Source organism: Penicillium cataractarum (assembly GCF_028827025.1).
Source record: "Penicillium cataractarum strain IBT 29864 chromosome Unknown utg000001l, whole genome shotgun sequence".
NCBI lineage: Eukaryota > Fungi > Ascomycota > Eurotiomycetes > Eurotiales > Aspergillaceae > Penicillium > Penicillium cataractarum.
In genome coordinates, this window is record NW_026622737.1 from 4765676 (window position 1) to 4778117 (window position 12442).

Sequence of the window (12442 nt, forward strand, 5' to 3'; positions counted from 1 at the left end):
ATTATGGAATGATGCAATTTGCAGGTTCAGAAACAGCAGAGGAGTTGATGAACGCGATGTTAGAAATAGAGCTTGGAAATAAAGTGGAAGATGGGACACTCTCATCGGCGCGGGGGACCTCGCCGCTTGCTGATTAATCAACGCCTTGTGGCCGAGAATGCGGGGTATACAAAACGGGAAGTATATATTGGTTTAAATAACGACAGTTGTCTTTCGTTCTTAATGGTCTGATTATAGATAATATTTCCCATTCTTTAATCAAATGCTGTCCAGTACTCGAGATCACTATCGCAGAAAATGAAATCAAGTTTGTGCAACAAGCTGCCCATTAAGTTTGCACGACGAATGCCTCTGTAGTGGTGCTGTTCATGATCTCAGCCTTTCTCTTCTCCAATTCCTCGCGGATACGCTGCTCCTCTTTTTCTTCTCTTGCAGCGGCCTCCGCCTCTTCCTCGGCATCACTTTCGGTTACTCCAACCTTTGCGGACTCGAAGCCGAGCTCTTCAACCACCTCTACCTCTTCAGGGCCTGTCCGCAGGAAAGAGTTCGCCTGGGCTTGCTTGATGGGCTTTTTTGAGTCAGTATCGGGTATATCTGGCCCAGAGGTACCACTCACAACACTGCGGAATCGCTGGAATCGACGAGGCCTGAAGTGGGATCCGCCGAAGCAAACGACCAGTCCTTCGTCATCCTAGATCAAAGTGTAAGTATATGCTCTGTCATGGGGAAATAAATTATTGGATGTTACACTTACACCGGCAGACTTGTACGTAGTCCATCCCTCGTTCTTAAGCTTGTCAAACGTCCCACCTCCAGCCCCAGCCTTCGCAATACCCGTGGCAGCAATATCTAATCCAACCTCAATCTCCTTGTCAGAGCTGTTCGTCATATTTATCGCACATTCATCAGTCACCCAGGTATGCTGAATAATCCAGATACCATTCTTAGCAATGTCGGGCGCAAAGTCCGAGTCCAGCAGCGCTTGCGCATTCTCGCTTGCCCACGTCGACACGGGCTTATCGAATGGAGCGAGTACTTTCTCTCGCATAGCGGTTGAACCAGTCACCAGCGCAGCTTTGCCCGAGGTGCTGGTCCTGTGCTTGCCATCAGCTGAGACGTCGACTGGGACGGCGGCTGCTGCTGCGGCGGACAGGCCCCCGGATAGCTTGATGTGCTGACCGGCCTCAGACTCGGAAGATCGAGTTTTCCACATCGCGGCCTTGGGTCGCTCGTCTCTGGTTAACTGGCGTTTCAGAGGTGTGAAGCCATCAGCTTCGGGTTGGCCTTCCTTGGACAGATCGGTGATCTGGTTCCAGCCGCTGTACTCGTCAAAGAACCCCACGGAACCCGGGTGGAACTTGCGGAAGGTTGGTGGGCTGTACAAATAAGTGCCCTCCGGGTTGCGACTCATAAGAGAGGCATATTCAATATCGAGGGTTGTTTGTTTAACCATAGTTGTAGTTCTTTTTATGGTCAAGTCTTTTTTTAAGATAACGGAAATGAAGAATGTCAATATGGGAAGAAAACCTAACATTGGTGTTTACGGGGCTCCACTTATATAGAGGATCGGTGACTCTCGCTAGAAGTCTCAGTGTCGATCTAGATGTCATAATGGAGACGACGTGCATGATGATACTGTAGATCTCTCAGCAGGTGAAAGTGACATCAATTGCTGCGATTATTGCGCCCGTACTTCATCCAGCTGATGTGTCCAAATAGTATTTAGGAATTATCGAATTACTCTCTGGTCGAAATAGAAGATTACAAGCCAACATGCAGTATCGGTTCATGATCTTTCAAGTTGACAATTTTGATAGGGAAAATTAGCCACAGCCACGTCGAGCCGAGTTGAACTGCGGTGGCGACATGTTCGCCAATCGATCTCAAACACTAGGGTTGGTTGTGGTAAACATGAGTAAGGTGGACGATAAGCGCCAATTGCTCAAACCCAATTTTCTAAGGCAGAAAGTCCGGCAGAATTCACATAACCTACAGAAGACAAAAGATAAAACAAAAGATAAAACAAAAGACAAGGAAGGGGATAGTCAAATCGTTACTATAGTCATAGCGTCGACCTGGCCTTAAAAAGAAGGCATCAGGGCAAAGGTGGCTATGAAAGCGGTCGATAAGCTGACCAATTATGGGTTTTGAGCAACTGGCGCTTATCGTCTGCCCCACATAAGCGCTAATCAGTGGGTCTAGCTTTGGCGTCCCGCGCCCTTGGAACGAACTACGGTACATACTGTACGCCATGTATGACACAGTGATCTGGCCTCAGCTTGAACACGGGCCTAATTACACGCAACCTACACGATCGGCTTGAGGAGGTTCTCGGTTTTCGCCCGCAGTGCTTGCTCGAACCCCGCGAATGACGTCGCCATCACTAAGGACCACATATTCCCCGACTACAATCACCTGCTTACACTTCCGTGGACTGCGAACAACCCAATGGCCCCACGCCTGAACGTCCCACTGACGCCAGCGCAGACTCCCCAGAAGCCCAAGCCAGCAAAGCCAACGAGCGCCACAACGGACGCAGACACAAAGGACGCAAAGTCTACCGATGCTCAGATCGTTGACATCTACACGCCGGTGGCCGAAAAGATGGGCTTACCTCAGGTGGATTGCTCCGCCGATTGGGAGTTACCAACGTTGTCGCCGGAAGACCTAGTCGGGCCCTCCACAGGTCACAGGTTCAATCAATGGCCTATATAAACGCCCCCCCCCTCCCCCTTCTCTTATCTTCCTTCTTCTTTTCTTCTCCCCCAGAGCCAGATATCCCTTCGATAAAGACTGGCAAGATGCCTCCTCTCAGAGTTCCTTGCTTTCCTCCTTTGAGTAGGGATCACATCCCAGGTTCCCTCAAAGACACATTGCAAGAAACGGGATCTGACTCAGGAGCAGGCCGCTCGAGAGCTAAAGGGAAACTCTGAGCTCTCGCGCTACGTTCATGCATTCTATGGCTATACAGCGAAATACATGGAGGCCATCAAATCTCGCGCTGACGAGAATTGGCGCGGCGCGGCGTTGATTGACTGGTGCCTAGTACAATTGCAGTACCCGTGACTAACGGTTAACCCACGTCTGCGTAGCGCTGCTATCGCAGACATCGATGAGTTCATTGCGTCGAATGACTGCAACTTTGGCGCTGCGAATTTCCGAGAGAGCCTTTTCCAGAGGACGACCTCGATGTGGAAATCGAGGAAGAACCGGATTATGAAGAGGAGGACCTTACGTACAATGAGGCGGAATTTTGTTGATCGCCTTGATTTCCCGCGTTTTCTGAATGTCTTGCTGGTTTTATGGGATGAGTGCAGGGAATGGAGGTCCACGGAATCGTCAGATGGAATGGCTAGCTGTGCACACGGAATGGCGTTATCATGAACCTCTGTTACTTGTAGCCGCATCGCCCATACCATCTCATTTTCAGTTTTTGATCCACACTTCTCTCAAATATACTTGAAAGGTAGGCTTGCCATTCTCACATGGCACGTGATTAACTCAGCCCTAGGTAGCCGGTACAGATCCCAGAACAATGAAGAGTTGAGAGTTTACTACATCATCTTCCTTGTATCAATGAGTCCTCTGGCCAGAATCGTGATGAATGTTAGCATCTAGCTTCCCGCAATACGCTAAAGAATCATATGATATATCATCATACCTCGAGAGTTCTTGCGCCCTTTTCTCCAACGCCTTATCAATGCGCGACCTATTCCATGGCCGCCACCACCAAACAAACGCTTGCTGCAAAGTATAGAGCGCCATCAAAACCACGGCTATCGCAATAAACAGGCTGGGATTGGTGTGCATGTCTCCCACCTAGCTCTGCGATCCAGAACTGCGTGGGTATGTTGACGCGAAGAGGAGACGAGGCGAGAGAAAAGTCGAGAGAAATAGTGCAGCGTGCGGTAAGAAGGAAGCGCATGCAGCGACAAGGAAACTACGATGAGGAAAGCACAGCGAGACACTAACACAATGCCCAGGGCGTCGACTCCAGGTTTCTGAACATTATAAAAGGTCTGGGTAGATATGCTTTAGTTAGTTACTGCTCTTTTGAGAGAACTTTCTGAATGTCTTTTGAAAGATATTTCTGGAACGTCTTTTGGGACATCTTTTCAAACGTCTTTTGAATCGTCTCTGACTTTGGGGTTCTGATCAACGAAGTTCTTTTAAAATCCAGTCAAGGAATATGACAGAGAGTAGAAGAGGAACTATCCTAATCAGGCCGGCTTATCGTGCACACTGACTTTTTTACCGTGCCACTTATACGAGCTTTCCTTTTCGTGCTTCCTACTTGTTTGTAGACCAGATCACTTAATGACACCTATATATTTCTCTTTTGAGTGAGACCAAGTACATACGACCATAGGGTGTGGAGAACAGGGCTTCCCGTCCGCTCAGCCGTACTTAAGCCACACGCCGGTCAGTTAGTAGTATGGTGGGTGACCACATGCGAATCCTGACTGTTGTATGTTTTTTGGCACTTTTCTTGCTTGAATAGATAAAATCCGTTAGGTTTGATGCTCTGCTATTGATTTTCCACTCGTTATATATATCTTCTAACATTCTTGAATGCAAACATTCTTCATAAATGCAGCTTGGTGGGAAGTCTTTATTAAACTCCCGATTTCTTTCTTCCTAAGTTCTTTTGCTATAATATACCACTCTCATGCAGTAGAGAATTTGTCGACAACCTTAATAAATATTCCATCCCTCTTCCCTGTCAATGCTCACCAAAAGCCCGTGTATAGTCTGTGGTTTGCACTCATCATGCTCCCCTAAAGTGCCAGCCCACTCGTGGAGCACACTTATTTCTCTACAGCCCAAGGTGTTGTAAAAGAGGGGAACAAACGCGTCCATCATCGGAGTCTTACGTCCGCTTCCCGTCCCTGAACGAGCCTCGAAAGATATCCCTATGAACCTTTTCACGTCCCGGCAGATGAGCCGTGGCTATGACGTAACATTGGTGGTTAAGTATTTAACAATGGACTGTGTGCCTAACATAAGACATTTCATACCCTGTAAGGGAATCTGCAATACTAACCACTACGACAAGAAGATCATGTTGATTCCCACCCTGTTTGTAACTCTTCGAGCTACGTCTTATCTACGTATCTACGGATAGCCTGCTTGTAGACGGCCTATTACTTAAATTCCCAATATACCCGCCTCTCCAGACCCGCACTCGGACACAAGGATTGAAAAATTGTGCATCTGGCTATACACAACGCCCAAAAATATTCGCTATCAACCATGGCCGAAGGATGAGACGGATATTTTGCATAACAAGCTCGGGTGGCATACATGAGCCTTTAGATGACAATAATCGCTGGGTTTGGATGCATGGTATTCCGGGATTTAGTAACTTTGATACAGTTCTCTAGGATGTGAGGAGATGGGGTTCACTAAATACATCGAATTGCTAAATAAATAGATAGACATACAGAAGAAATTTCCCCGTTCGCCCGTCTGTCTCCCACCCATCCTGAATCCAAATGGTTGTGTTTCCCCAAGTTCTCTGACAGAATTGTGTCCCACTAATCTTCGTGGGCAAAAAAGAGCAGCGATGCAGTGACCGAGGATCCAATCTTATGCTTGAACCAAGTCATTCATAAAAGATGATCACCCGCCTGGCCCTGTTCCCTTCTCTTTACGCCTTGTTGGTAGACAGATGGTTCACCTCGGCTCCGTTATAGTGCGGTATTGAGAGAACTTGATTGCGAACACATCCATGTTTCATTGGAAGTTTGTCACCGTCACTATGGTTAGGTGATATGATGGATGGGGCGCGTGGAACACAAGTGGGCTAGAGTGGCACCTGAAAAAGGGGTAATATCAAATCAGACATCCTGAAGCAACCATATCAAGGAAGGAAAATATGGTTAATCCCCTAAGTATGTTATACCATTCCAGAAAATTACTCTGACACTGACCACAATGTGACCAGGATGATGTTTACAAGTACGCCTATAGATCCGAGCCCGTGTAAGCCCTGGAGGCCTTGGGCAACGGTACGATTGCGGAACACACTTAAGATATATATAGATCTTCCCTACAGGTAAGCCCAAGAGAAGAGGAGTAATTAGTTCAACTTAGCGACGTTTAAAGACAGTTATAGAGATGGTTAGAAACTATCAAATAGAACCAATTAGTGCTTAGGCTAGTATGAATTAGGAAGAGGTGTAACTACCGGAACTATCAGAAAAGAGTGATTGATTAAAGGAGAAATCTCTAAGGACATAGAGAGAGATAGGGGTCGGGTTAAACCGACCTACTATGATATAACCGAGTATTCGGGTAATAATACCGAAGTCGAGCTATTACCTATATTTATATATAAAATATATAGAAATCTAGGATCGTACCCGATACCTATCGGGTACCTAAAATGTGCGTCTCTACTTTTCCACGACAGAAACCTTGGAACAATGGTTAGTTTATTACCTATCTTGACCGCCTACTTAGCGCTTTTAAAACTGGGTCTTTGCGGGGCTTGCTGTATGAGATTCATTCCTCTCTAGTTGTACCTCTTTGACAAACACTTCATCCTTATTTCAATGGATTTTTCTCAACTTCCGGATATCACCAGCCTGCTTGTCAGGCCAAATAACCCTCCACGAGATGATCTCGAAGGAATGGACTACACGCGATGTGCAGCTCTACACAACTACCTGATCCAATATGCCTGGCTCGCTGAAGGCCGCCCACTGGAAACTCTGGATGCCAACAGCAACTTTTTCACGGGCTCCGGTGATGAAGATGAGGCCGAGGCTTGTCGTCCAAGGCTTCATCCGTCACTGGCGGCATTCTTTGACACCGCTATTATGCCCCCTTTTCCTTTTGATAATCCTCACGAATACATCCCGTTCTCAGTTTTTGCATGGGGTATCGATGGGCCACTAAGGCTTTTTGATGAAGATGCAGCTGATCTGCAAAATCAGCCCGTTGACAGCCTGGTGCGCTTGTACGCTGTCGATGGGGGCATATCGGCCGTGGAGGACAGTGATGGCGGTATTATCTACCACCAACGCCTCCACCGAGTCGCGAGCTTCATGCATCTTGATGAATATGACATTGGGTTTCCAGTGGAGGGTAGTACAAACGTATGGAACCCACTAGAGACACTACTCACCAACTGGATCGACCTTATTCATATTGGAAAAGTTGTGGCTTCGCCTCATGAAGAGCCAGCCCTGTTCGGCTGCGAGAAGGTCGGGCCCTGGGAGTGGCGGCCTTATAGCGACACCCAGGTTACTACGTGTGTCGCCGAGTGGGATCGACTGTGTCAAGCCATTACGGCGCGCATCTCGCAGCCGTCAAACCCACCATCAGAGCCGCTGGTTGCATCAAGTGTCCTGGACGCTGCTTCGGTGCCCGATCCTTCCTTTGCGCGTTCGTTTCTGACGCGCGCGAGGCGACCTCAGTTCCGCTACATCGCTCCGGGCCTTCTTCTGCCCCCAGCTGACTCGGTTGGATTTGTGGCAGCGCAGCCATTTAGCGTCTTACCCCGCTCCGAGTACACCGCACCGCCAGTGTGTCTTTTCCCGGCTGATACAGGAGACCAGCGTCCTATCCAGCTTACGAGAACAACATCTCCATTTTTACAGTCGGACTTCTATTCAAGGTCCACCCAAACGTGTACCCCATCTCGCGTCTCTGCAGGCCTGTATACTGAGGCAGTGGAGAGAAACGGCCTTGATGTGGCGGAGGAGGGATTTCGGTTGTTGCTTCCGTTCACCTTCAATGGGGATTGGGACAAGAGCGTGGGCGCACGAAAAAGCGATGGGTCCCTTGTTGATAGGGGCCGCTTTTCAGAGCTCTTTCAGCATGGATATAAGCCTTTTGGCGGTGATTACTACCGCTCCCAGCGCCTCGAGCGTTTGCTGGATTGTTGGCGCAAACTGGTTGAAAAAGGCGTCTGGTCTGTTGGGGCGGATGGGGTAGAAGGTACTATTGATACTTTCAAAGATGCCGAGTCCGATCGTTGGGAGGATTATTATATTTCACCCACATGGTAGGTATTCCAGCGCCACTCTGCTTTCCACCCGGAGAGGATTTCTGAGCTCCATTCTGCGGAAATGGAGTTCTAGTGCCGAGGAGGGTATGCAATTCCATAAGAAATCAGTCCTAAAGATAGCCATTTTCCTACCAATTGTGATTTATTTATAAATTTAGTCTCGACCCTTCCATTTTCTTCATCATATGTCTCCAACCCAGCCAAGAGCCTGTTATACCATCAAATGATATAATCCTAACCTCATAGCTTCCAAAGTTTCGTTTATCATTGACATGTTCGATGCTGTCAAAGACCGTACACATACGGCGCCGGTGTTACCACAGTTCCCGATGTCGTCTGCACGCCAATCGTACTGGCAGGGAACGTGGGTCGAGACTCGCTGCCCGCCGCAACGCCCGTCGTGACAGTGACGGTGGTGGGATCAACAGTCACCGTGTCCGACTTGGAACTTTTGAACGCCTCTCTTGTCCACGAACCAGCCTCCACGTCGCCCATATACATGTCCACGACATGTCCTTCCTCGTTCAGCATGAGACGTAGTTCAGAGTACGGGTCGTCATCTTCGTAGATGACATTACATGTCCGACCGTCGACAGGGTTGCCTTCCATATCGACAAAGAGCAGATTATCATAATCAAGATCAAGATAGGCATCCTGGTTGCCATTGCCAAGCGATCTGAGGTCTGCGTGGCAGACGCCAGCGGGGTCGCTATCTTCCTCAGACCATGTGCCGTTGCCGAGAAGGTCTCTTCGCTGGAATACGGCCGGTTGGGAGTCATAGGGCCGGTTTGGCTGGTTCGCGATCGGAGCTGGATCGAGGCGCCAGGACTGTCGAGGCCATCCATAGGCGTTACCGTACATGCTTATCAACACCGTCTTGTCAGCTATACTTTGAATACGTAGTCAGGTTGGAAGAGGCACACATACGGATCATCGTCGAGAACGCGAAAGCCATGGTCAACAACCGTGGAGGTGCTGATGACTCCAGGTGAATCAGTGTAAGTGTATGTAGCCCAGCAAGACGAGCCGGCCGTTTGATCGTCGAAACCGTAAGCATCGATGAAGTGTTGCCCACTGCCACTACCGCGACCCGCGGGCAGTGGCCCAAACGCCCTGTTTCAAGATCAGATATGCTCGCATGAGGGAAGCTTCGGTTTTACATACCAGGTTGCAGGCGGCCCACCGTCCTTACTACTGCACACGGCAGAGCGGTACGTCGAGCAAGGATGCCACTGCGCCGTTTTCCACGCCTTATAATCATTTCCCTGTCTCCCATTCGCAGGACCGTTAACTAGACGGCAAACTTGCGGGGCCTTATTTCCCGATTCTGCCAGGTTACCCATAGGAAATTCATCAACTTCACATCGAAATCTTGAGTCAGGAAGCCTTACTTGAGCCCTAGTTCGGTAGGCCCCAATGCGCTGGCCTCTCCATAGTGCTTGGTTAGCACCGACAGCGCGGCTCGTTGTCAATGGCTGATAGACGGTCCTTCCGTTGAGCAGCTTGTTGATTCCCCATCTTTGGTTATCACAAATCTCATCCCAACCCATGCCGTAGCGACACGTATATGTGACCACACAATCGCAGGTACTCGTCGTAGTGCCGCCGCTAAAGTCGAGAATAGGCCACTGGCCGTACGCAGCTCGGCCCGCTACTGTAGTTGGGACGCCCACGTTGGGTTTAGATGGAGATCCACCGAAAAGCCACCCACCTATGCTGGAAAGAATCGACCACCCGATGATGGCCGCAGTAGCAAGGCCGGCAAGGGCCGCAGCAGCGCATACTGCCCCCTCCCCAATAAGAGATAGGCCGAAAGACATGAATGCTCCAAGGGCTGACGGGAGGAGGTCAGCGACGCAGAGAGCGCCCAACTCGCCGGCTATCAAGGCCGCCAAACCTGCACCACGCTTTTCAACTGCGTGGCCGCCTGCATAGAGAACGAGACCATTCTTTGAACCGTCTCTCTTGCTGACCGTAGTAGTCGTCTGGCCATAAAGGTTTAGGGAGCCCGAATTGGTGATCGATGAAGGAACAAATCCCGTACAGCAATATGCCTGATAGCCACCAGTGCAGGTCAGATCTTCAAGCTGACCTCCATCATTCACCACGTATGAGTTGGTATTACGGGCGACAATGGTGGCGTCGGGGTCGGAGCATGCTGGTGAGCATGGCATTCCCACACCTCTCCAACCTTCCCATTGACAGGTGCCCATAGAGGTGCCTGGAGCGCAGCATAGTGTCTGGGCTTCGCCTGGAGAACATACGGGCTGCGACTGATAGCCGGCAATTTGGCCGCGGGCGTCAGTTACATCGAAATATCCGGTCGTACAGGTGTCTCCACACAGGGACCAGTAGCAGCTAGAGGCAACGGCGTTCTGCAGCGTGGCATTGGCCATCTGTTCCTTGAATGAAGCGGCAGCTGCCTCTGACACTCCGTTTGCTGTACCGATACCCATCAAGTCGTTCATACTATCGCCAGCGGTGTTGTCCTGGTCGATTGACCACTGGAATGAAGCCTTGGTTAGATATTTTTCCAAAAGATAAGAAACGAAGGAAGGAAGTGAATCGGTGACTCCGGTAGAAGGTGTTCTCTTACAATCATGATACCCCCAAGACACTGGCTATTCGCGAAGGAAATCTTCTGCTGCATTGTCACTCCATCGTCGAAGCTAACCCACTGGTTCGAATTAAAGGTGAGCCAGCGGACTCCAGCAGTGGCATCATATGATTCGGTTCCCGTTCCAGCCGCTAGAAGACGTTTGATCTCTGCGTTGGAAAGCGTGCCGGATGACTGCGTACACTCTCCCGCATTACCACCGGTGGTGAACTGGCATACACCATTAGGCGTGGTGCAAGACGAATCACCGAGCGTAAAGGAACGCCCGTACCATCCCAGCCCAAGCACAACTTTGGATGAGTCGACTCCGGCTCTCCACAGCAGGGACAAACCGTCGTTGATTTCAGTAAGATTGGTGTGCGGACGGATGTAAGGCCCCGTGAACTTATTGCTGGAGTCCCAGACGCCATGGATGTCGTAGCTCATAAAGTTGAACCAGTCGACGCTAGGCTCCATGTTCAGAACGTCGAAATGCTGAAGATACCAATATGAGGATGGCAGTGTGGTACTAATTCCCAATCCGCTTCCGAATGAGGCCCTCAATTCGGCCAGGAAGGTTGGGAAGTTGGAGAAATCGGCTGCAACGCCACCTCGATCGTCGGCAGCAGGGTACTCCCAATCAATATCCACACCGTCAAAGCCATATGTTTGCATGAAATTCCGCAGTGAAGTGATGAAGGCCTGGCGATTTGCCGAGGAGCTGACCATGTCACTGAAGGCATGCTGCGTGTCTGGCGTATTCGTCGCATCGTTGAAAGACCAGCCGCCGATTGATAGCCAAGCCTGCAGTCCCGGTTGCTTTGACTTGAGTGCTGTGAAACGAGATAAAAGGGAGGCCGCATTTGAGTCCATGGGTGAGATTTCGAAAGTAGATGGGTCGAAGAAGGAGAAAGCAAAATTGATGTGCGTTAGACCCGTCAGCTCGAGGTCTTCAGGTGTAAACACATCACAAGGCCGCTCCGTTGCCCAGCTCTCGTAGTACCCAATGCGCCGCGCCATTGCAGAGTTGCTACCACTAGAGCAAGAGGGAGTCGGAGCATCTCCACAGCCGCCATATCCCTCCTGACAACCAGTGCCACAGAAGTCATCAGTGCTGCCACCTGAGTAAAACAAGTCAGCTTTTGGTCCGAAGAATATGAACTGCCCCAGAAAACTTGAAATATTAAGACTTACAAAATCCGTATTGCGAACAGCACACGTTCAAAGGGCACGTTGCATTGTCGGGGTTCGCGTATTCGCCACAAGGAGCTTGCGCGTCGCAGTTGGAAATGCAGACATCAGCCCCGCAACTCGAGGGGGCATAGGAGCAAACGCCAGTGTTGGAACAACATGCTCCATTTGTGCATGGTACTCCAGGTGCGCAAGTGCCTGTGGGAAGGTCTCGTTTGCGCAGAGAGCCAGAATCAAGGTTGTCAATTCTTTTACCCGGATGCTGAGACAATTGCCGGATGAGGGCCTCGTTCTCGAACTTGGGCTTGCTCTTTGAATAAGCCTCGTAGAGAGGCCGCAGAGCCGAAGACGAGTTCTTTGGCAATTGGGGTGATGGAGTAAACTCTGGCAATTGTGTTGCGTTGTTGCGCTTCCCATGGCTATGGTGCTGTACATGGCCATGGGAAATCCCGCAACTTGCGAGAGCAAGAAGCGCTGGTAGAAGAATTTGCATTGAAGCTGCTGCCCAAGTACAACACGCAGATGGTATCAATGAGTGTCAGATGAACAAAAGCCAAGATGGCCTTTGTTGTTGAAGTATTCAAATGTTTGGAGCAACGGCGCAGCAGCCTCCAGTCTGTGGGGAAGAAAGGAGTACA

At 49.8% G+C, this 12442-nt stretch overlaps 4 protein-coding genes across 4 annotated transcripts; 2 read left to right on the forward strand and 2 right to left on the reverse strand.

The window, feature by feature from the left end:
• Window positions 1–328: 328 nt before the first annotated feature.
• On the reverse strand, window positions 329–1453 carry N7496_001671 (uncharacterized protein; the record flags this gene model as incomplete). The annotated part of the gene is made up of 3 exons (XM_056694602.1): window positions 329–568; window positions 617–691; window positions 755–1453. The coding sequence occupies 3 exons, from the start codon at window positions 1451–1453 to the stop codon at window positions 329–331; spliced, it is 1014 nt and encodes a 337-aa protein (XP_056561331.1).
• A 995-nt stretch (window positions 1454–2448) lies between these two features.
• Window positions 2449–3384, forward strand: N7496_001672 (uncharacterized protein; the record flags this gene model as incomplete). The annotated part of the gene is made up of 3 exons (XM_056694603.1): window positions 2449–2686; window positions 2843–3038; window positions 3093–3384. The coding sequence occupies 3 exons, from the start codon at window positions 2449–2451 to the stop codon at window positions 3382–3384; spliced, it is 726 nt and encodes a 241-aa protein (XP_056561332.1).
• A 3173-nt stretch (window positions 3385–6557) lies between these two features.
• N7496_001673 (uncharacterized protein) lies at window positions 6558–8018 on the forward strand (the record flags this gene model as incomplete). Its single annotated transcript, XM_056694604.1, has 1 exon — window positions 6558–8018. The coding sequence occupies one exon, from the start codon at window positions 6558–6560 to the stop codon at window positions 8016–8018; it is 1461 nt and encodes a 486-aa protein (XP_056561333.1).
• Window positions 8019–8302: 284 nt separating this feature from the next.
• Window positions 8303–12297, reverse strand: N7496_001674 (glycoside hydrolase family 18 protein; the record flags this gene model as incomplete). Its single annotated transcript, XM_056694605.1, has 5 exons — window positions 8303–8879; window positions 8945–9130; window positions 9182–10521; window positions 10614–11734; window positions 11808–12297. The coding sequence occupies 5 exons, from the start codon at window positions 12295–12297 to the stop codon at window positions 8303–8305; spliced, it is 3714 nt and encodes a 1237-aa protein (XP_056561334.1).
• Window positions 12298–12442: the final 145 nt, after the last annotated feature.